The 21,145-nt window shown below is 35.0% G+C and overlaps 1 protein-coding gene across 7 annotated transcripts in view; it reads left to right on the plus strand.

Annotated features, from left to right (window-relative positions):
* Positions 1 to 21,145, plus strand: part of TBC1D5 (TBC1 domain family member 5) — a 417,125-nt gene that overhangs the window by 152,934 nt on the left and 243,046 nt on the right. For 6 of the 7 annotated variants that reach the window (XM_014450492.2, XM_014450532.2, XM_023749459.1 and 3 more), the window contains one exon: positions 4,994 to 5,125. In XM_014450492.2, the coding sequence (XP_014305978.1) occupies positions 5,029 to 5,125 (97 nt within the window). In that variant the 5' untranslated portion in view covers positions 4,994 to 5,028. Of the gene's footprint in view, positions 1 to 4,993; positions 5,126 to 21,145 lie in introns of those variants that run through there. The other variant, XM_006083662.3, reaches the window with a different exon arrangement.

A 21,145-nucleotide genomic window follows, 5' to 3' on the forward strand; every position in this document is an offset into this window, starting at 1 on the left:
CTTGTCAGTTTATAAAGAATTGTTATTCAAGTTAAAAACAAATGATTTCTTGAACTAATTTTCTCTAAGGAGTAAAAAAAATTAGGAACCTGTGAGCATCTTACATGAATGTACGAACATTATCATTGTGTAAAGTATTTTATTTTAACTATAGAAAGGTTTTTTTTATATCCTTTCAAAAATATACTTTCATATCAGTATTTGTCTATTTCTCATAGAATATATAAAGTCCCCCTTTTTTGTATATTTTAGGTATGTGAAACTTGTGACAGTGAAAGAATCCTATCTAATAAAGAAGTAATATGCAAATTGACTATCACTCCAACACACAAGATGGTTGCCCCCATGCAGACACAAGATGGCCAGCAGGGGAGGGCAGTTAGGGGTTACCGGGCCGGCAGAGGATTGCAGTTGGGCCCACCGGGCCTGCAGGGAGGGCATTTGAGGGCGACCATGCAGGAAGGGGAGGGCAGTTGGGGCAACCAGGCCAGCAGGGGAGGGCAGTTGAGGGGTACCAGGCCTGCAGGGGAGGACAGTTAGGGGCAACCAGGCCAGCAGGGGAGGGTAGTTAGGGGTGACCAGGCCGGCAGGGGAGGGCAGTTAGGGGCAATTGGGCCAGCAGGGGAGCAGTTAGGCGTCGATCAGGCTGGCAGGGGAGTGGTTAGGGGGTGATCAGGCTGGCAGGCAGAAGCGGTAGGGGGAATCAGGCAGGGAGCCAGCAGTCCTGGATTGTGAGGGGCAGTCAGACATCCCTTGAGGGATCCCAGGTTGGAGAGGGTGCAGGGTGGGCTGAGGGACATATTCCCCCCCACCCCCCCGCACTAATTTCATGCACCGGGCCTCTAGTACTATATTATAAAAATTAAAAATTAAGGATATGATTTGAAAACATACTATAGGAGAAGGTTGTTAAAGAAATCTGGTAGTTAACATGGAATATGCACTTTCAAATGCTTATTATTGTTTTTTAAGAGTATAACAATATATAGAGAATATGAATCTTACATTAAAATAGTCCATGGGCCAGATACAATTTTTAAATGTGTTTAATTTGCTTCATAAAGTTCTTTTTTCTTAAAATTTGTATTATTTTCCAACCCTCACAATTAAAGAGATCTCACTGAAAATTCTGGATTTCTAGCTTATCTTGAAAAGATTGAATCAGAATAAAGGATGTTCCAATTATTCACAGACCCTATCCTCTTATACCTCCTTATTTTATACATTGTCTATTTATTTCATTGACTAATGGTAGCCAAATGTAGTGTAGGAATAAAGATTGTTAGCTCCAGAGTTAAAGAGGATGGCTTCATATCTGGCTTCAACATCTACTAATTGTGTGGCTCTAGACTAATCTCTCTATACCTCAGTGTTCTCTTTGGTAAAATGAAAATGAAGATGAAGATAGTGTTGTTGAGAAGATGAAATGATGAGTATACGTGAAGCATGAAGAGTAGTTTTTGTTGGCACATATTCATTACTCAGTATATGTTAACTATGATTAATAATGCTTTTTGCCTGACCCCCTTAGACATTTGAGTTGGTGATCCTCACTTCTCTCTAGTAAAGGACTTTGGCAGAATTTCTCAGATTCTGTTTTATAATATAACTAATCTTCTATATATTGGTATTCTGTACTAGATTATATTCTTCAGATTTCTTCTGTATAGTATTAAATATAAAAAATTCAACAGAGTAAATTTGAAAATCAGTTTTATACAATGATTTATGAGTTGGGCAGCATCCCATCGAGCAAATAGAGAGGAGCTCCAAGTTGCTGTACAAAATGGAAGGATTCTATAGGCAGAATGGGGAAGAGAGTAGATTGTTTCATATTTCATTAACCTACCTATGGGGATGGAAGGGGATTACCTCACTAGTGCTGACCAGGTAATTCCAGGTTGATTGGGTAAAAGGTTACATTCCTGGGAAGAAGCTGAAAATGCAATTAGGGTTAAGTATTAAGTCTTGCTTTGCAGATGTGGGGTTTAGTGACTCCATTTTGGGCCTACTGTTTCTTTTTTAGCAATAATAAGTATTCAATATATGCTAATTGATTTACATACAAGCAAATACTGACAACTATCCTATTTCTGGATTTAGGATTTACAGCTTTAGAAATTCTTACTAAATGTTAGAGACAACAGTTTTCTGCTTACCCCAGTATTGGTTTTACCTAATCCTCTCCTTCTGTTAGTATAGCTTGAAAGTTCAAAAATAATTTAATTTCAAAAATCTTTGTGTAGATGGGAATTATTGACATAAGAATTTAGGAGGAAGATGTTCAAAACTATAAAATAAAATATAGGTGGTTATTTATGTAATCTTGCCTTTGTAAACATATTACTAGAGACAGAAACCATAAAGGAGATATAGGTATTTTGGGTGCATAAAAATAAAAAGAATTACTTATGTCATAAAATGCTGCATAATTTGAAGACAAACATTGTCTGAGAAAAATATATGTATCCTATGAAAAAGGTTTAATATCCTTAATACTTAAAGCTTGCTTACAAATCATGAAGCCAATTATAATAATAAACTCCATCTACACAGGCAATAAACAAATGTCAGAGAAAACATATGAAGTCTTCAGTAATCTCACTAGTTACCAAGCAAATGCAATATAAAATTTGACTGTTACACTGGTCCACCTCCCTCCCACCAAAAAAAAAAAACACACCAAAAAACACCACACATGCACACACACAAAAACCATAGGAAATACCCATTACCATTGTTAATGAAGATCCATGGGAAATAAATTGTTGTGTACATACAGAGAGGAAGGGAGAGAGATAGAGAGTTAGAAACATCGATGAGAGAGAAACATCCATCAGCTGCCTTATAAGAATTTATCCTAAGACAATAATCATGGATGTGACACAGAGATATTACTAAAAAGTATTTATCATGAGGATTATAATGCCGACGCTCTATCCACTGAGCCAAACCGGTTTCGGCCCCATTACCATTGTTAATGAAGATCCATGGGAAATAAATTGTTGTGTACAAATCTTTCTAGAGCAAAATTTGCCAAAACCTTACTACAAAAAGTAAGTGTAATTGGTTCAGCAGTTACACTTATAAGAATTTATCCTAAGACAATAATCATGGATGTGACACAGAGATATTACTAAAAGGTATTTATCATGAGGATTATAATGTTGAATAACTGAAAGCATCCTAATTGTTTACTAATAAAGAATTGGTTACCTTAAATTGTTATTGCTATATAATGGAATAGTAGGGATGCATTACAAGTGATAATACAGATTTTAATGGAAAGGAAAACACAATAATTCATATAATCAGTATGTTTAGCATGATGGATCACATTAAAAGTATATATATATATGTGTGTGTGTGTATACACACACACACACACACACCCATACATACACACACACATACATACTAGAGGCCTGGTGCACAAACTCGTGCATGGGTGGGTTCCCTCTGGGTGGCCTGTGGGGATTGGGCCGAAATCCACAGACCAACGCAGCCTGCAGCTCCTACCTGCCACTCCTCATCCTGGCTCCACTGCGCCTGCTGTGGGTCACACCCTATCAGTTCCAATCAGGAGAGGCTCCCGCTGCCGCAGCAGCACTCACCAGCCATGAGCCCTAGTCTGGCACCCTCCTGAGGGGAGTGGCCTGTGGGATTGGGCCAAAACCAACTCTCCAACATCCCCCAATGGGTCCCGGATTGAGAGAGGGCATAGGCTAGGGCGAGGGACCCCACTGGTGCACAATCAGGGCTGGGGAGGGACCATGGGAGGGTTCCAGGGCGTGTCCAGGCCCTTCTCCTCCAGTCCCGATCTGGGCCAATCAGGGCTGGCTGGCCAGGGAGAGATGTGGGAGGTTGGCCTGCCAGGGAGGGACCATGGGAGGGCTCCAGGGCATGTCCGGCCCATCTTGCTTAGTCACTATCGGCTGGACCCCAGCAGCAAGCTAACCTACCAGTTGGAGCATCTGCCTCCTGGTGGTCAGTGCACATCATAATGACTGGTTGACCAGTCGACTGTCTGCCCCCTGGTGGTCAGTGCACATCATAGTGAGCGGTTGAGCGGCCTTAGCATATCATTAGCATATTACCCTTTGATTGGTTGAACAGTCAACTGGTCACCGGACAACTGGACACTTAGCATATTAGGCTTTTATTATATAGGATACATATATCTATATCTATATCTATATCTACTGGACACTTAGCATATTAGGCTTTTATTATATAGGATACATATATCTATATATATCAGGGGTCCTCAAACTACGGCCCACGGGCCACATGCAAATATAAATATTGTATTTGTTACCGTTTTGTTTTTTTACTTCAAAATAAGATATGTGCAGTGTGCATAGGAATTTGTTCATAGTTTTTTTTTTTAACTATAGTCCGGCCCTCCGACGGTCTGAGGGACAGTGAACTGGGGACCCCTGTTTAAAAAGTTTGAGGACCCCTGATCTATATATATAGATATATGTAGATATATATATATATATATGTGTGTGTGTGTGTGTATTTTTTTTTAATGCCCAGTAGAAAGGCAGGAAGGATATGTAAATTGAACTGAAATGGTAACAGCAGTACAATACAATTATGATTTCATTTTGCTCTATTTTCTATATTTTGAAAGTTTCTATTGTAAATATGTATTATTTTGACAATGAAACAAAAGGATGTTACAAATGTGATCATAATTTAACTTATAGTTCAGTTTTTTGTGCAGTTTATTGACAATGTGATTGATCATTGAGGCAAAGGTTACCAATGAAGTTCAGATTAGGGGAGAAATTATTGACATGGAAATTTAGTGCCACTTTTTCCAATCTTTGCATATGCTACCAATGTGTAGTAACATTCCCTGGAGCCTGTAGAAAACTTGTTAATGTCTGTAATGCTCATTTAATCATTTAGTCCTTTATTTATTCCCAGTCATAGCACAAAGAAAACATATTTATCATTTTTTCCTATATTTTTCATCTCCCAGGGAGTCTCTTTTGCTGACACCATCCAGTTTTCACAATGTATCATTCCTTGTCTGAAACTAGACATCCTCTGCAGCCAGAAGAACAAGAAGTGGGCATTGACCCCTTGTCTAGCTACTCAAACAGGACTGGAGGTGAGTTTTGTATACAGATACGTTCTGTGGTTACTGGAAAACCTAGCAGAGGGCCTTCAGTTAGCTCTGCCTACCTTATGTGTGTAATTCTGTGGATGAAACCAAGCAGGGCAACTCTGCATAGGTATAGAGCACTGACAGGAATGAATACCACAAAACGTCTACTTTCAATTATAGACAAAAACAGACAAATGTTTAATGCACTGCCATTTGTTTTTTTAAAAACCATAAACTTAAACAATTACTTTAGTACTAGAGGCCCAATGCATGAAATTCGTGCAAGAGTAGGTCCTCCCCTTGCTGCCTGCATCGGCTTCCCTCTGGCACCTGGGACCCGGGCTTCACTCCGGCCCCTGCTTTGCCGGGAAGGTTGTCCAGAAGGATGTCTGGTCTAATTAGCATATTACGCTTTTATTATAGATAAGGATGCTGAAATGCAAAATGACTTTGTCAAAATTCTTTTAAAGAAGTCTGAGCATTTTGGTGTTGATTTTACGGGGATTTTTTTCCCTCCAGCAAGATGAGATTACTCCAGAATAAAAGACTTGCCAGATTCTCCTTTAAAAAAAAAATTAAAATTTATGTTGTACTTTTACAGATCTATGCATTTAAATTGTTAAAAGATAGATTATTAAAAAATAAACTATATTCAGGGCCAACCCCGTAAAAATTTGTCAAATGTGTAGTATATATTAGAGCTCTGTATTCTTTTTTTAGTATTCATAATAATATGGTGTATTAGAAGGAAATGAATTTGTGATAACTTTTGAAACCTTATCCTTATTTTTAAATGATTCACTTAGTGATAAAGTTGACTTATTGACTAAGAAAACTCCTTATAATATTTTATTCGTGAAATACACATATCAGGATTGTGAAATCTATTTTAAAAATCATAATTAGTCAATTTACATGTGGTTTATATACTTCAAATACAATTTTTTTTCTATATTGGTATAAATATCTGCAATTAACTCATATTTTTGGAATTTTAAAAATAATTGATCCCTTAAATTGGCTATTTCAAGCTCTTGACTTTATGGAGTGTGTTATTGAAAATAGTATAATTTGCCATACAATGTATTTTATTTTATATTTGCTTTTATTTAAAAGGGCTCAAAAAGGCTGCTGTTTAAGGTTTTGAAATATAAAAAAAATGAAAAAATTATAACTGTCCCATTTCAGTTTCAGCATTTTAAATATTTCATTGGTAAAAATACTGCCTTCCCTAGTGATGTATTTTTTTAAATGCAATACCTGTAAGAATCACTCATAATTAAATAAGTCCAATTATTTTACAAACCCTTATATCAGTGGATATTATGAATATGTTTTGGGTTAGACATATATAAAATAGTTTCACCAAAATTTTCTGGCTAAAATGTTTATTTTAGAGCATAGAATTTTGTGTTTTGTTTTTTAAATGCATATTTTTCTTCTGGTCTAGTTTATTAAATATGGATGCTTGTCTTAAAAAAAAAGTGGTTAAAAACATTTTAAATTAATTTTATCCTTTATTGTTGCAGGAATGAGTAGTTACCTTTACTGAAAAGGCTTTTCGTTTATATCCTAGCCTAGCATTTCTATGACATACAAAGTTATTAGGACTGAATTGATGTTTAAAAGTGCCATTAATTCATTTACCCCAAATGTTCATTAACAATGTAAATGTATGCTGATGTTCTATGAGACAAGGAAGTGACTAATGACTCTTCCAACTAACAACACTTAAAATGAATAGAAACTTTAGATAGCTAATCTTGAAGTAATCAAGACCCTCATTCAACTTGGCATCTCTGTATGCTCTAAAACAGCTGTCAACTGTTAAAAATATATACAAAACACACATACACACACACACACATATGCAGAAAGAAAGATATGTAAATATCTAGTTCTTCAAAGCCATAAAGGTTACTAACCGTAGTGGGTTTTGCACATTGTATATGTAAATATTTTATATAAAGCATCTATTTCATCTTTTTAGATTTCCCTTTTGCAGAAAACGTGTGTTGCATTTTAATGGGGTTGTCATGTTTACTTTAAAAATCATCACCTTTCTAGTATGTTTGTTTATTTTAATATATGTCTTTCATGATCTTCTCCATGTATTTGAAGCCTTTTGTACATTTTTCCCACAAGGGAATTTGTGGATGATTCATTTTCTAAGTAGTCAAACATTGGACTTTAATCAGTGGTTTCCCTGTGTAGGATTGATGTTTTTCTTCTTAATCCCTGTTATAGATTCCACAAGTAAACAAATAAGTCTTTAATTTCTCAAATCTGAATTTAAACATTTATAAAAAAAACAGTACATTACTGAATTAAATGATTTTGAGTATTCTGGAAAGCATTATCGAAAATAGCCACATAATAGGAATGATAGAGAAAAACTCTATTTCATGGGTGGTTGAGGAAAGTGGGTGAGGTCAGAAAAAAGAACTGTTTGGATATATACATGCAAAATCTTAGGGCATATATTCCATGTGAATTAAACTTTTAACTGCTTGAATTGCCTTTTCAAATAAGGAATAGCATAGCAAGTATGACATTTTCTCTGTGACCTATTAAATTTGTTTATATACATGAATTAAATTCCCAGGTCTTTGAACAAAGGGTATTAATTAGTAATTGACAAGTTACCTGTAATTCAGTTGAAACCATAAAAAAGCAAACTGTTTAACTATTAATGGTTATTCATTCTTAGCATCTAACTTCTAGAGACCAATTAAATAAAAAAAGTAATAATTTTATTTTAAACTGAAAACAACAGTATCAAGATTTAGGGAAACCCTGGAATGACTAGTTGTTTTCACAAGCTTATAAGAGATTGTTGCTCATGATGAAAGAATATTTTTTTCTAGTAGGTCTCTTTTGAGAATAGCATTTTGTTACATATTGCCAGTATTTTTAGCTTCAATTTTATATGCCTTCTTACTTACCGCTTTTATAGTATTTAGATAATTACTACTTAATGTGATGCCTTTTTATATAATATCTGTTTCAAAGCTTTCTTTCTATCTTCATGTATAAAATATTTAGTAACCTACTTTAAAAAATCTAAGTTCTTCTGAATATCCTGCCTACTCCATTTTTTGCCTCTGGTAATTTTGTTTTTGTCCCAAATCTTCCTTTCTTTTTGTTATAATATCATAGAGTTTTAGAACTATAAGAGAGTGCCTGGCTTTATTGCTGAATAAATCGGTAATAATTAAAATAGTTCATTGAAGTTGATATATTAAAACTCTTCTGTTATGATCTTTAGTATTGCTTTCCACGTAGTGGAAGTGGATTTAGATTTGAGTAAAAGATGTATTTGTTCTTCTGAAGATACCTGACCAAAGTATAGGATGCTACCTGAATCATTTTACTCACCTTAAACTCTGCCCTTGGTCTAATTGGCTGGAGTTATCTTGGGGGTGGGGGCAATGTCCCTTTCCTGAACAGCTCTTTAGTAGTTTTCCATTGACTAATAATAAAAATTCATACTCTTGATCATGGCATTCATGGCTCTCTTGCTAAAGATTCATGAAAATAGACGCTTCCACTGAGCAGTCATTGTGACTATGACCAACATGGTGCTTTCTGTAATCTCCCAAGAACCCATTGTCTTCAATATATACTCCATATTGAAGATAAATGAATTGTGTGCTCTATACAAAAGTTATGGTAGTACTTGAAGAAAAAGTTAAAATCAATGGAAGAAGAGTCTTGGGGTCTTGGAAATTCAGAGGAGATGCATTCTAGTGCCAAGATGAAGCTATTTGTAGACAGAGAGAGTGTCATTATTTTCATTGTAATTATAGGAGGGAAGTGAAAAAGGTATTTACGTATAGTGAATTCATTAATTCAGTGGCATATCACTGAGTTCAATGAAATATCACTGATGCTTCCATCTCTTTTTTGATAAATTAGGGGGAGATAATTTGCTGAAAGTGATTTGTAGAGATTGACAACGGTTAGATTTGATAAAGAATACATAACCTTGGGAGCCAAGTTTAGATTAGACATCCTAATTTATAGGTGATACAAGCTTGTAAACTTGGATGATTATCTTCCAGCAGAATTCAGCACCTAGGATTTAGCCACAAAGTGAAGCAGAGAGGGGTTTTGTCAGGAGAGTGTAATACTAGTAAGTAGACCAATTGGCAAGGAAGTTGATGGTGAAAGAATTCATTGATGTTTTGAGAATACAAGGAAGTTTGCTGTCATGCAATGGCATTTTAAGAGGGCAGAGTAGGAAGTTTTGGAAGGGATGAAGTCAGGGAAGATGAAGTATAGAGTAATATAGTGATGGAAGTTATGAAGGGGAGATGGGAATAGTATATAGGTGTTTGATAAGTACATTAATTCAGTGGAATATAGCTTAGTGGTAGCCAATAAACCAGCTCAATACCTCCTTTAGTTCTGTGTAATGATTTTCATCTACTTTGATTTGGATAGGTTTGAAGCCTTTTTATTTTAAATACTTTATTTTTTGAGAGCAGATTTAGGTGCACAGCCAGATTAAGAAGAAGGTACAGATTTCCCATATACCCTCTGCCCCCACATATGCATAGCCTCCCCCATTATCAATTTCCCCCACCAGAGTGGTTCATTTGTTAGAATTGATGAACTTAAATTGACACATCATAATCACTCAAAAGTCCATAGTTTACATTAGGGTTTACTCTTGGTGCGGTACATTCTGTAAATTTGGACATATGTATCAGGATGCATTGATTATTAAAAGTATCCTACAGGGTATTTTCACAGAATTCTCTGTGCTCTGCCTATTTGTCTTCTCTCCCCTCTCCTCATCCTTCTATCCCTGGTAACCACTGATCTTTTTACTATCTGCATAGTTTTGCAAGAAGAATTTTTAATAAAAAATCTCCCTAGATATCAAGAAAAAAGGCAGTTTAGACATATGAAAAACTCTAAGCAAGGCTATAAAATCACCAAGGAAAACAGTAGCTTTGTCGAAGATAAAGATTGTAAAATAAATGAGAGAGTAACTTAGAAGTTCTTAAATAACAGTAGCAAGGATTTAAAAAAGTATGGTTTTTGAAATGGCTCCTTAAAAAGATTTTAAGTGGATGACAGTAAGTAGAAGTGAAATCAGAGAGCAATCAACAAGACATGCCCAGTTCCTCTAAATTAAACTGTTCAAAAGAAAGTTGGAAATGAGAGGCTTAAATTTGAAAGGTCATGAGTTAGAGATCTGAGTCATTCTCCAGATATCAGTTCAAAGTATAAGACAGATAAGAAACCCAAAGAAAGAGACAGGAGAGAGCTGAGGATAGATTTGTAGGAATTCTCCATGATTAGACATTGAATAGAGGGAGCAGTATTTTGACAATATTGGAGGAATAGTGAAAGTAGGGGAAAGATGGAGGAGGCCAAAGTTATAGAAGCTACAGATATGAGAGCTTCCAGAAGGTCCAAAGTGGTCAGTGCTTCAAGGATTGCATAAGTTAAAGAGTATAAAAGGAGGAAATCTATGATTTGGTGATTGGAAGAGTATTGATGATCTATAATGTGGTTAAGCCATTTTCAAAATACTTCTAACTCACTTGAGTGGATGGAATTGAACTCAAAATCTGATTCAGAGTTAACAGAAAAAGATAGTGGATAAATATCCATGATAAATATTTAACTGATGAGGAAGGTTAACTTACACTTTAATATAAGATTTGGATGAAGCTTTGAGAATGCATTTTACCCTAATGATAATATGATTAATCTGAGCTCATGATTAATATGAGCGACAGTATTTTTCATTCTTAACTTGTATTCTATGAAAATTGAAAATAAGTTACATTAGTTTGCCATCACTATACATTTTCTATAAGAAGGGTTTACTTGATAATCAAATAGATGTTTTGAAATAAGAAAATTTTTTTCATATAATACTTGTACTTTACTCTGGAGCTTGACTGTACTGTTCTGTGAGTCCCATCTGAGCAATATAGGAAAACACAAGGGAAGAAACATTATGTTAGCAACAAGCTGTTTTAGTTTCACATTTTAGGAAAATCTGAATGTTTTAAATGGAAGAAATTAAGAAGCAAATAAATCATAAAAATTATAATATCTTAAGTTATTTACTTTAAATGGTCATTTTCTTTTTATTACATCTCCAATATTAAAAATATAATTTTCTTGAGTCATTGGAAATGATCTGATATTCTACCATTTGGTAATTACTGTATTCCTGTAAATTATAGTGATTATTTGTCTTTTCTCAACTTACAAATCTATTTGGTTTTAGTCAGAAAAAACACCCGCTAGCCTTGATTTATCAATAAATAATGAGGATTTACTTTTACTTACTCAAGTCATGTATAAAGCAATGTGTGAGTCAAATAATCATTTATATTATAGGAATATGTGTACATAAATAATAATTCTACTTTATTTCCCCTATTATTTCTTCTTCCAAATATAGAGAAATTTAATGCAATTGGCATCCTAGCATATTTGCTTAGTGACAATTTTAAATCAGTCATAGTTTATGACTGATTTTGACCAAGCTTAGAACAAATAATACTATCAATTTAAATCTTTAATCAGACTTGTGAATATATCTGTTTTATCGAACTTAAAGATTTTCAATCTTGGCATGATGGTTAAGAAATTTCAGTGATACTCAATAAATGAATAGAGATTATAGAGGCATATATATTTTTCACACTTGATAAGGCCTCAGGCCACAAGAGCGTAATATTTTAATCAATAAAGGAAAAAATAAATTTAAAAATATTTATTGATCATCTAGTATCTGGGTTAGACTATTAAACAAGTACACCAAGTGCTTTCTTCAATGGAACTCATATTTTAGCATGAGATAGTAAACAATGAAAAAGTATGGAAATAAGAAAAACTCTGAGAGAGTAATAAGTACTGGGCAAAGAATTAACATAGGGTAATATCACCCTGAGTGACTGGGTGAAATCTCTCTGTGAAGGTGCTATGTCGGCTAGATATGAATGATACTGGAGAAGGAGCCATCATGCACAGATGGTGAGAGGGAGAAAGAGACAGGCAGACAGAGACAGAGAGATGGAAAGAAGGAAACACAAAAGGAAAGATTTCATACAAAGGAAATACTTAGGCTTGTCATATTTGAAGAACTGAAGGAAGTCATTGTGGGTGAGACACTATGAATGACAGGACTTGACACAGAATGGTCCTGGTAGGCCAAGGCCAGATTATGAGGTTTTGTAAATCAGGCTAAGGAGTATAGCTTTTGTTGTAAAGACAGAGTTAACAGTTTGTATTGTTAATCTCTTGAATTTATAATTTCTTCTCAGAATGAGGGCCATAACTTTTAAATATATATCCTTATGTACTGATACTAGGCATCTAATAAGTAATACCTGGTTTACTCCGAGTTGTAATATTTAAAAAATTTTATTTGCATGTTGCAGTTCTCTACACTAGTCTTTGTTTCCTCATTCTCAACATTTTAACTCGTTATAATGGTGAAGTAGTTTCTGTTTAATCTGAGATAAAAAGACGCCTTAAAATTACCCATTTATCTAAGGCTCAGTTACTGTGTATGGTCTGTTTTGTACCATGCAACCCATATTAAAATAGTAATAGTAAATAGTGAGACCTTTTCTCTTTGACCCATTGTGTGTGCATATGTGTGAAACTTTTGGTGGGGGACATATAATCATTTTCACTTTGCTGATGTAATGGAAAATTTGCTTCTCTAGGACATATTAGAACAATGTATTTAATGCTCTTCAATTTAATTTGCTAGTATCACAATTAATACAATTAAGGTCACTTGAAATGAAACTATTAACAAATTGAGTAATTTACTTTAACAATGTCAATCTGTTCTCACAATTACATTTGCTTAATGAGTGTACAAGCTATTATTTAATAGCATACTTCATATAGAAAAATGTAATAATGCATTCTTGGCTCCTTATAACAGAAAGAGAGAAACTTTTAATGGACTAAGTGATTTTGTGGAAGAGCTGCTAGATATAAAGTGATAGAACAGAAAGTACAAAGCCAGAAAGCTAAGCCTGTAAGAATGTAAATAAAACAAATACTTCACTTGGTTCTTAACAATACATGTCCTGGTTATCATTGTATAGTGAGTATTGGAAACTTTTAATGGTAACTAGGGAAGGGAACATAAATTCTAGAAAATTTTAAGTGTTCAGTTTTATCTGCTTTTTACTTAATAATGCAGTAGTCTTTTAATTTTTAAAAATCATCTTAATGGAGGGGAATTGAATGGTAGGGAATATAAAAAAGGTAGGAAGCAAGCCCTAACCGGTTTGGCTCAGTGGATAGAGCATCGGCCTGCAGACTGAAGGGTCCCAGGTTCAATTCCAGTCAAGGGCATGTACCTTGGTTGTGGGCACATCCCCAGTAGGGGGTGTGCAGGAGGCAGCTGATTGATGTTTCTCTCTCATTGATGTTTCTAACTCTCTATCCCACTCCCTTCCTCTCTGTAAAAAACCAATAAAATATATCTTTTAAAAAAGTAGGAAGCGAAAAGATTTGGATTCTCAAACTGGGTTTATAAAAATATTTTAATAGGTATAGATCTTACCTAAGAATTCATGCTAATAGCTTTTACCCTCTGTTGAGATCAGAAGACCCAAGGAGGAATAAATGGTTACATTTCTGTTTCTGTGGGAGCAGTATAAGATGAAGGAGGTGACTTGTCCACAAAGTCATAATTAATAAGATCTGCTGTTGTCTATAAACATGAGAGCAAGATTTACTATCATGTAATAAAGTGGAGATTTTATGTGGAAGAGAGATAAATGCAATCTAGATAAAACAATACTCTAACTTTAAAAATTATTTTGATAATTTTTTGGCTTAATTTGATTGATTGATTTCAGTTTATATTGCTTTCATCCTTTTTTTTTCTCCTTTGGTTAATGATAAAAATTCATAAAGATACAAGTAAAAAAAGCAGGTACAAGAATAATTATGTAATAAATATTTAAACGTAAAATAGAAGAAACTTAGAGAATCCACAGACTTTGAAATATTAACTATATCTCTGATTTCTAGAAAAGAGGTTCATAGAAGTGTATTTAGTTTTTCAATATTTCTATATATTTTGCAACAACTCTTCCACCAGCTTTCATTGTGTATCCCAAATTCTGAGTTCATTCTACCAGGTTGTTCATAGATCAGATGAGTCAGAATTAGTTCATTTACTTGAAGAACAATCTATTTTGTAATAGTAGAAAACTAGTTGAGATAATTATTTAAATAGCATTTTGAATACTTAAATACATCAACTACTACTTTAGGTAGTTACTACCTATCCTATATAATAAAAGCCTAATATGCTAAGTGTCCAGTCAGCTGTTCAACCAATCAAAGCGTAATATGCTAATGATATGCTAAGGCTGCCCAACTGCTCACTATGACGTGCACTGACCACCAGGGGGCAGACAGTTGGCCGGTCAACCAGACGCTATGATGTGTACTGACCACCACGGGCAGACGCTCCGACCGGTAGGTTAGCTTGCTGCTGGGGTCCGGCCAATCGGGACTGAGCGAGATGGGCTGGACATGCCTTGGATCCCTCCCGCTTCCCTACCTGGCCCCAATCGTGCACTGGTGGGGTCCCTCAGCTTGGCCTGCGCCCTCTCACAATCTGGGATCCCTCAGGGGAAGTCGGAGAGCCAGTTTCGGCCCCATCCCGCAGGCCAGGCCGAGGGACCCCACTGGTGCACAAATTCATGCATCGGGCCTCTAGTACTGTAATAATCAATTCTCATTTGGCCATGATTTGATTTTCATTATATCTGGTCTCTCTCAATCCTATCTTGAATTTTAAAATGTTTTTACTATAGACTCCTTAGCCTATCTTAGAGAAATTTGGAACAACAACCAGAATCTGATTCTTTAAAAACTTGATCTTTAAAATGTAATAGATTTTTAAAAGACATTGCTTTGTTAAATCAGAGACGGTCAAATGTAAGAAGTAAACTGCTTTCTTCCAAATTTTGCCTATATGTGGTCTTCATTGTTAGTTCTCTTTCTATCTGGAGAGTCTAAGAAATCGCCGAAAACTTTTGAAAGAACATAATATGCCCTTAAAGTGTTTAATATATGTCAGGTCTGAGGATTGATTCAACAGCATGTCAGTTTTATAGTGTTTCAGAAGCACTTTCCCAAGCCTATAGAGCAGCCTCTATTTTCTTGAATTAAGTGAAGTTTTAGAGTAAGCTCTAAAAGGCTTTCACAGCCTGGTTCTAAGCATTTTTTCACTCACTTTCCAGTGTAACTAGACAGGATTTCACTATTAAAATTTAAGAGCCACTCAGAATAGTCAATACAACATTGAGGGAGAACAATCTTTGGGAGACTGTCACCACCTGACATAAGAATAAAGAGCCTAGAAATAGACGCATGTACAGTGGGGCCTTGACTTACGAGTTTAATTCGTTCCGTGACGGAGCTCGTAACTCAAATTACTCGTATGTCAAATCTACAGTGAACGAGTGAGACATGTGATGCTGGGCTGATGTTGTGGCGTTCACTGTGACGTTCGCTGCGCCAACTAGCGGTGGGGTATCTGAAGCTGGCTTGTAACCTGAATTTTAGCTCGCAACTCAAAGCAAAAAATCGGCTGAGAGACGGCTCGTATCTTGAAAAATTCGTTAGTTGGGACACTCGTAAGACAAGGCCCCACTGTAATTATAGTTAAGTGATCTTGACAAAGGAGCAAAGGCAATTCAATGGAGAATGGATAGTATTTTCAACAAACAATGCTGGCACAATTGCATATCCACATGCAAAGAGAAATCTAGATATAGATTTTATATTTCTCACAAAAATTAACTCAAAATAGATCATAGACCTAAATGTAAAATAAAAAACTATAAAATTCCTAGAAGATGACTCTTGGTGACATTGTATTTGGTGATGACATTTTAGTTTTAGTTTCAAAACCATGATTTATGAAAGAAAAATTTGATAAGTTGTACTTCATTAAAATTGAAACCTTTTTTCTTTGAAAGACATTGTTAGGATAATGAAAGATAAACGACAGACAAGCCACAGACTAGGAGAAAAATCTTTACAAAACATACCTGATAAAGGACTCTAGTAACTGAAACAAGCAAAGAACTTTTATAATAACTCAATAAGAAACAACAACCTATGGGCAACAGAAACCTCACCAAGGAAGAGATACACATGGCAGATAAGCATAGGAAAAGATGTTCAGCATCATAGGGCATTAGGGAATTGCAAATTAAAATGAAGTACTGCTATACACCTGTTAGAATGACTAAAATCCAAAACACTGACAATACCAAATGCCAGTGAGGATGTGGAGCAACGGTAACTCATTCACTGCTTCTGGGAATGCAAAATGTCACAGTTTCTTTGGAAGACAGTTTGACATTTATTCATTTATTTATTTTTACAAAACAAAGCTTACTCTTACCATGTGATCCAGCAATTGCACTCTTTGGTATTTACCCAAATGAGTTGAAAGCTTATGTCCATACATAAACCTTCACACAGTGTTTATATCAGCTATATTCATAATTGACAAAACTTGGAAGCAACCAAGGTGTTCTTTAGTAGGTGAATGGATAAACAATCTATGGTACGTGTATACAATGGAATTATTATTCAGTGATAAAAATAAGCTACTACACCACAGAAAGACAAGGTGGAACCTAATATGCACATTGCTAAGTGAAAGAAACCAATTTGAAAAGGCTACATAACATAATCCTATGATATTCTCTAAAAGGCAGAAACTCTGGAGACATTGAAAAGATTAGTGGTGGTCCTTAGGGGTGGGGAGGGGAAGGAGGGAAAGGTGAATAGGTGGGGCACAGGGGATTTTTATTCTTTATGATATTGTCATGGTGGATATATGTCACTATACATTCATTTATTAAAACCCATAGAATGTACAACACAAAGATTAAACCCTAATGTAAATTATGGACTTTAGTTAATAATGTATCACTATTGATACATCAATGTACCAATGTACCATACTAACCTAAGTTGTGAATACTAAGCAGAAACTGTATACATGAGGGTCTGGGGTGAGGGGCAGATATATGGGGGGAGGACTCTTTCTGCTCAATTTTTTTAAATCCTAAAACATCTCTAAAAAATAAAGTTTGTTAAATTTAAAAAAAGGCCTCAGAGTTTCTCTTCTATTGATTTTTACTTCTCCAAGTAAGTGGTGCCATACCTTTTCCTCTCATTCATTATGACACTTCAATATAGAGCACATGTATAGTTTATGTAAAATATAAAGAATACTCAGGACTAGGAAATGACAAATTATAAAAAGAAAAAAGTGTGCTACACTCGTTGCTCATGATGACATCTCTCAATTAAGTTAACTCAGACCTTTTTAGTTTATAATAATTCTCTGTCTCACTCCTGAAATAGGCTGAATTCTCTTATAATTGAATCCTGTGCGTAGTCTTTCCCATAAACATAACCTATTACCAATCTAATCCTTCATGTAACAATATTTTTAAATAATTCTGTCTTTAGTGAATAAAACTTTTTTTTTCTAAAACCCTTTATTTTAGATTGGAAATATTCACATACTCATTTTTTTTCTTTGATTTTTCTGGTTACTTATATAATAGATAGTAAAGGAAAAGTCTTAGTATATTTCAGAAGCCAATCTGAGGTCAAATTTTATACTTTTTTAGAATTGAGATTGGCAATTTTTTTCTTAAAGGTCCAGATAGTAAATATTTTAGGTTTGTAGGCAATGCCATTTTAGTCTGAAAGCAGTTATAGACAATAATTGAAACAAATGCCTATGCATGTGTTTCAGTTAAACATTACCAAAATAGGTCTGCCTATTTGGCCCATCGGTTGTAGTTTGTTGACCTCTATTTTAGAGTAACCATTACTATGTTATTAAAATAAATATAGATAATGGAAGTGTGACAGAGAGTAATAGTATGTTCCCTTTTTCCAAAATTTTCTTTAAATTATAATATCTTAAAAACTGGGCTTGTTAGCATTGGGACTACTAAATCAAAAGGCTGCTTTACATGAATTTAGAGGCATCTTGTCAAAAAGACTCTCTTATTATTATGACTCCTTAAATACTCACTAATTTAGTTGGATTGCAACTGTGCTAATTAGTATAAAGAAATATACTCATTTTTGTATGATGATCCTGTATTCTGCAGCTTTGCTGAATTCATTTATTAGTTTGTGTTTGTGTATTCCTTAGTATTTCCTCTATATAAAGATCATGTCAGCTTTTAATAGAGATCATTTCATTTCTTCCTTTTCAACTCAGATGCCTTTTCTTTTACTTGCCTAGTTACTCTGGCTAGAACTTCTAGTATAATGCTGAATACAAATGGTGTCTTATTTGTGATTCAAGGGAGAAAGCTTTCCTTTAGCTGTTTGAACATATTTATGACAATCGATTTAAAGTCTTTGTCTAGTAAGTGTAATGCCTGGGCTTCCTTAGGGATATTTTCTGTTCATTTCTTTTTTTCCCCCCTCTCAATGAGCCAAACTTTTTTTGTTTCTCTGCATTTCTCTTAATTTGTTTGTTGCAAACTGGTTAATTTTGACTATTATAGCAACTCTAGATATCCTATTCCCCCCCACCCCCCACCACCACCATGTTCTTGGGGTTTGTTGGTTCTTAATGGAGTTACCAGACAGTTTGAAACTTCTACTACATTTTTTTTTTTCACAACAAGGTCTACGTAGCTCACTCTGACTTCAGTAACTACTAGGTTACCACAATGCAGCAGCTTCTTTCTTTATTAATCTTTCCCCTCTTTGTTGTAAGCTTTGACTAGATTTCAGTTATGCAAAAGTTGATTATTAACAGGGTTTTTTGTTTTTAGTTATTTTTGTGGATAGAGCTCTGGAGTTCCCCGCTCTGCCATTTTTTCAGTCACTCCTACTGCTGTATTATGAAGAGGCATTTACAATGACAATTTTTAAAAATCTTTTAAAATAATGAATATAGAGAGACAGCAGAAAAACTGCCAATAATGTTTTTAGATATGTACAGAAGAATCACAAACCTCATAATACTTTTTAAAAAAAATGTGTTTCTTATTTCAGTACCAGAAGCACTTAGTAAGTTCTTCCATTTATTTTATTTGTCTTTATTATTAGAATGTGGTAGGAATAATAGTATTATATTTTAAAATTTCTCAGTTTTGATGTTATATAATTTTCAAAATTTTAGGTCAATCTATTTCTATTAGGTAATTTAACATTGTTGTCCAGATTCACTTTGCAAATGTGCAGAATTTAATATGTTATTCTCTTTGATTTTGTTAAAGAAGATTGAAGTTGGGCTAATGGGTGCCTCATTCCTCTCCCTCCTCCCTGTGGGTCCTGTGAATTCACTCTGGCGAGGTTTGTTTAGCCTCTGGTAGGTTATATACCTGGAGTACCTGTTATCCATGCAGAGTTCTTGGAGTAACACTAGTTGTTATCCAAACCGGGAGTGGGAGACTTCCTCTTAGCTGTATAGTTTCTGATTAATTTGTTCCTGAAGTTTTAGTTCTTCTGACAACATAGTAAACTTTAAGTTTTATCTTTTAATAAGGGCTTATGACTAAGTTTGTCCTAATTATGACATCAGGAGTGTGACAGGTTTCATACTGAGAAATAGTATTGCACACCACAGTGTGTGAAAGAGCCTTTCTGTTCACATCTTTAAGGATGAAACATGAAATCGTCACAACCTTAATTCCTTTCAAGACAGTGGTATTAACCATGACTGGCTTTTTATTGCTGCACTTGGTTTCCATCCTGTAATTTTCTCCTGTTCAGTTTCTCTTCAGTTCTGGTGTCCTAGTATGGGAATGACTTTTTTCCTTATGTATTGGCAGATTGATGACATTAAAAGATCAACATTAGGATAAAAAATAATCATTGTTCTTTTCCTGTCTGAAAGCAACTTTTTACTTATTTTTTAAAAAATATATTTCTTTATTGGTTTCAGTGAGGAAGGGAGAAGGAGAGAGAGATAGAAACATCAATGATGAGAGAGAATCATTGATCGGCTGCCTCCTGTACGCCCCCTACTGGGGATTGAGCCCGCAACCCAGGCATGTGCCCTTTGCCGGAATTGAACCCGGGACCCTTCAGTCCGCAGGCTGATGCTTTATCCACTGAGCCAAGCCGGCTAGGGCACACAACTTTTTAAATAGATAACATTAGGAATGATGAAAAGGAGACTCTTTTCATGGAGTTTTTTTGATACTTTGCCAGTTATCTGTAATATCTCTGCTTAATAAGGCTATTGCTGCATTCAGTTTCTGATAGTTCTTGAGAAAAACTTTTGAAGGTACAATTAAGATTGTTTTTTTAAAGTCATCATATTCAAGCAGCTACATTTAATAGTTAATATAATTTTATCCTAACAATGTAATTGTATGGGCCCAAATTATCTATAGACAGTATATATATTTTTAGTCATTCAGAGGTTAAATTATTTTTTGCAGCTTCCAGGTGTGGATGTTCCCCACATCCCATGTAGTTCAGGGTTCAGAATCTGGAGGACGGGCCACACGCAAATGAAAGAGACAAGACAAGAAATAATAATTTGGAAATATTGGGGGCCAGGCGGGCAAGCCCAATGCAAGAGAAAGGACTTCCACTGGTGCCCAGGCCTCGCCAGCCTTTTATTCAATATTGGATACACATCTAGCCCTTAGGCAGGTAATTGCTGTAACAGACATACTATCTTAAAGGTTAGTAAATATTAGAAGGATTTACTCTGAGACTATTTGATCAGGAAATCACTTGAACCACCATTGTCGGGACTAGACAATTGGTGCATAACTCTGGCCCTTGCCATGGGGTTCAAGGTTCACCAGCATTCCAGGATTCTTGTTTGCACTTCTCTGATAGTAAAGACAATGGATGGCTTCCTGCACCAGGCATATTTTAATAGTTTTTTTTTTCCAGTCTTTATTTATTTATTTAAATTAAGTCTTTATTGTTCAGATTATTACAGTTGTTCCTCTTTCCCCCCCCCCCCCATAGCTCCCCTCCACCTGG

The sequence above is a fragment of the Myotis lucifugus genome, unplaced genomic scaffold, assembly GCF_000147115.1.
Source record: "Myotis lucifugus unplaced genomic scaffold, Myoluc2.0 scaffold_8, whole genome shotgun sequence".
Classification (NCBI taxonomy): Eukaryota; Metazoa; Chordata; class Mammalia; order Chiroptera; family Vespertilionidae; genus Myotis; species Myotis lucifugus.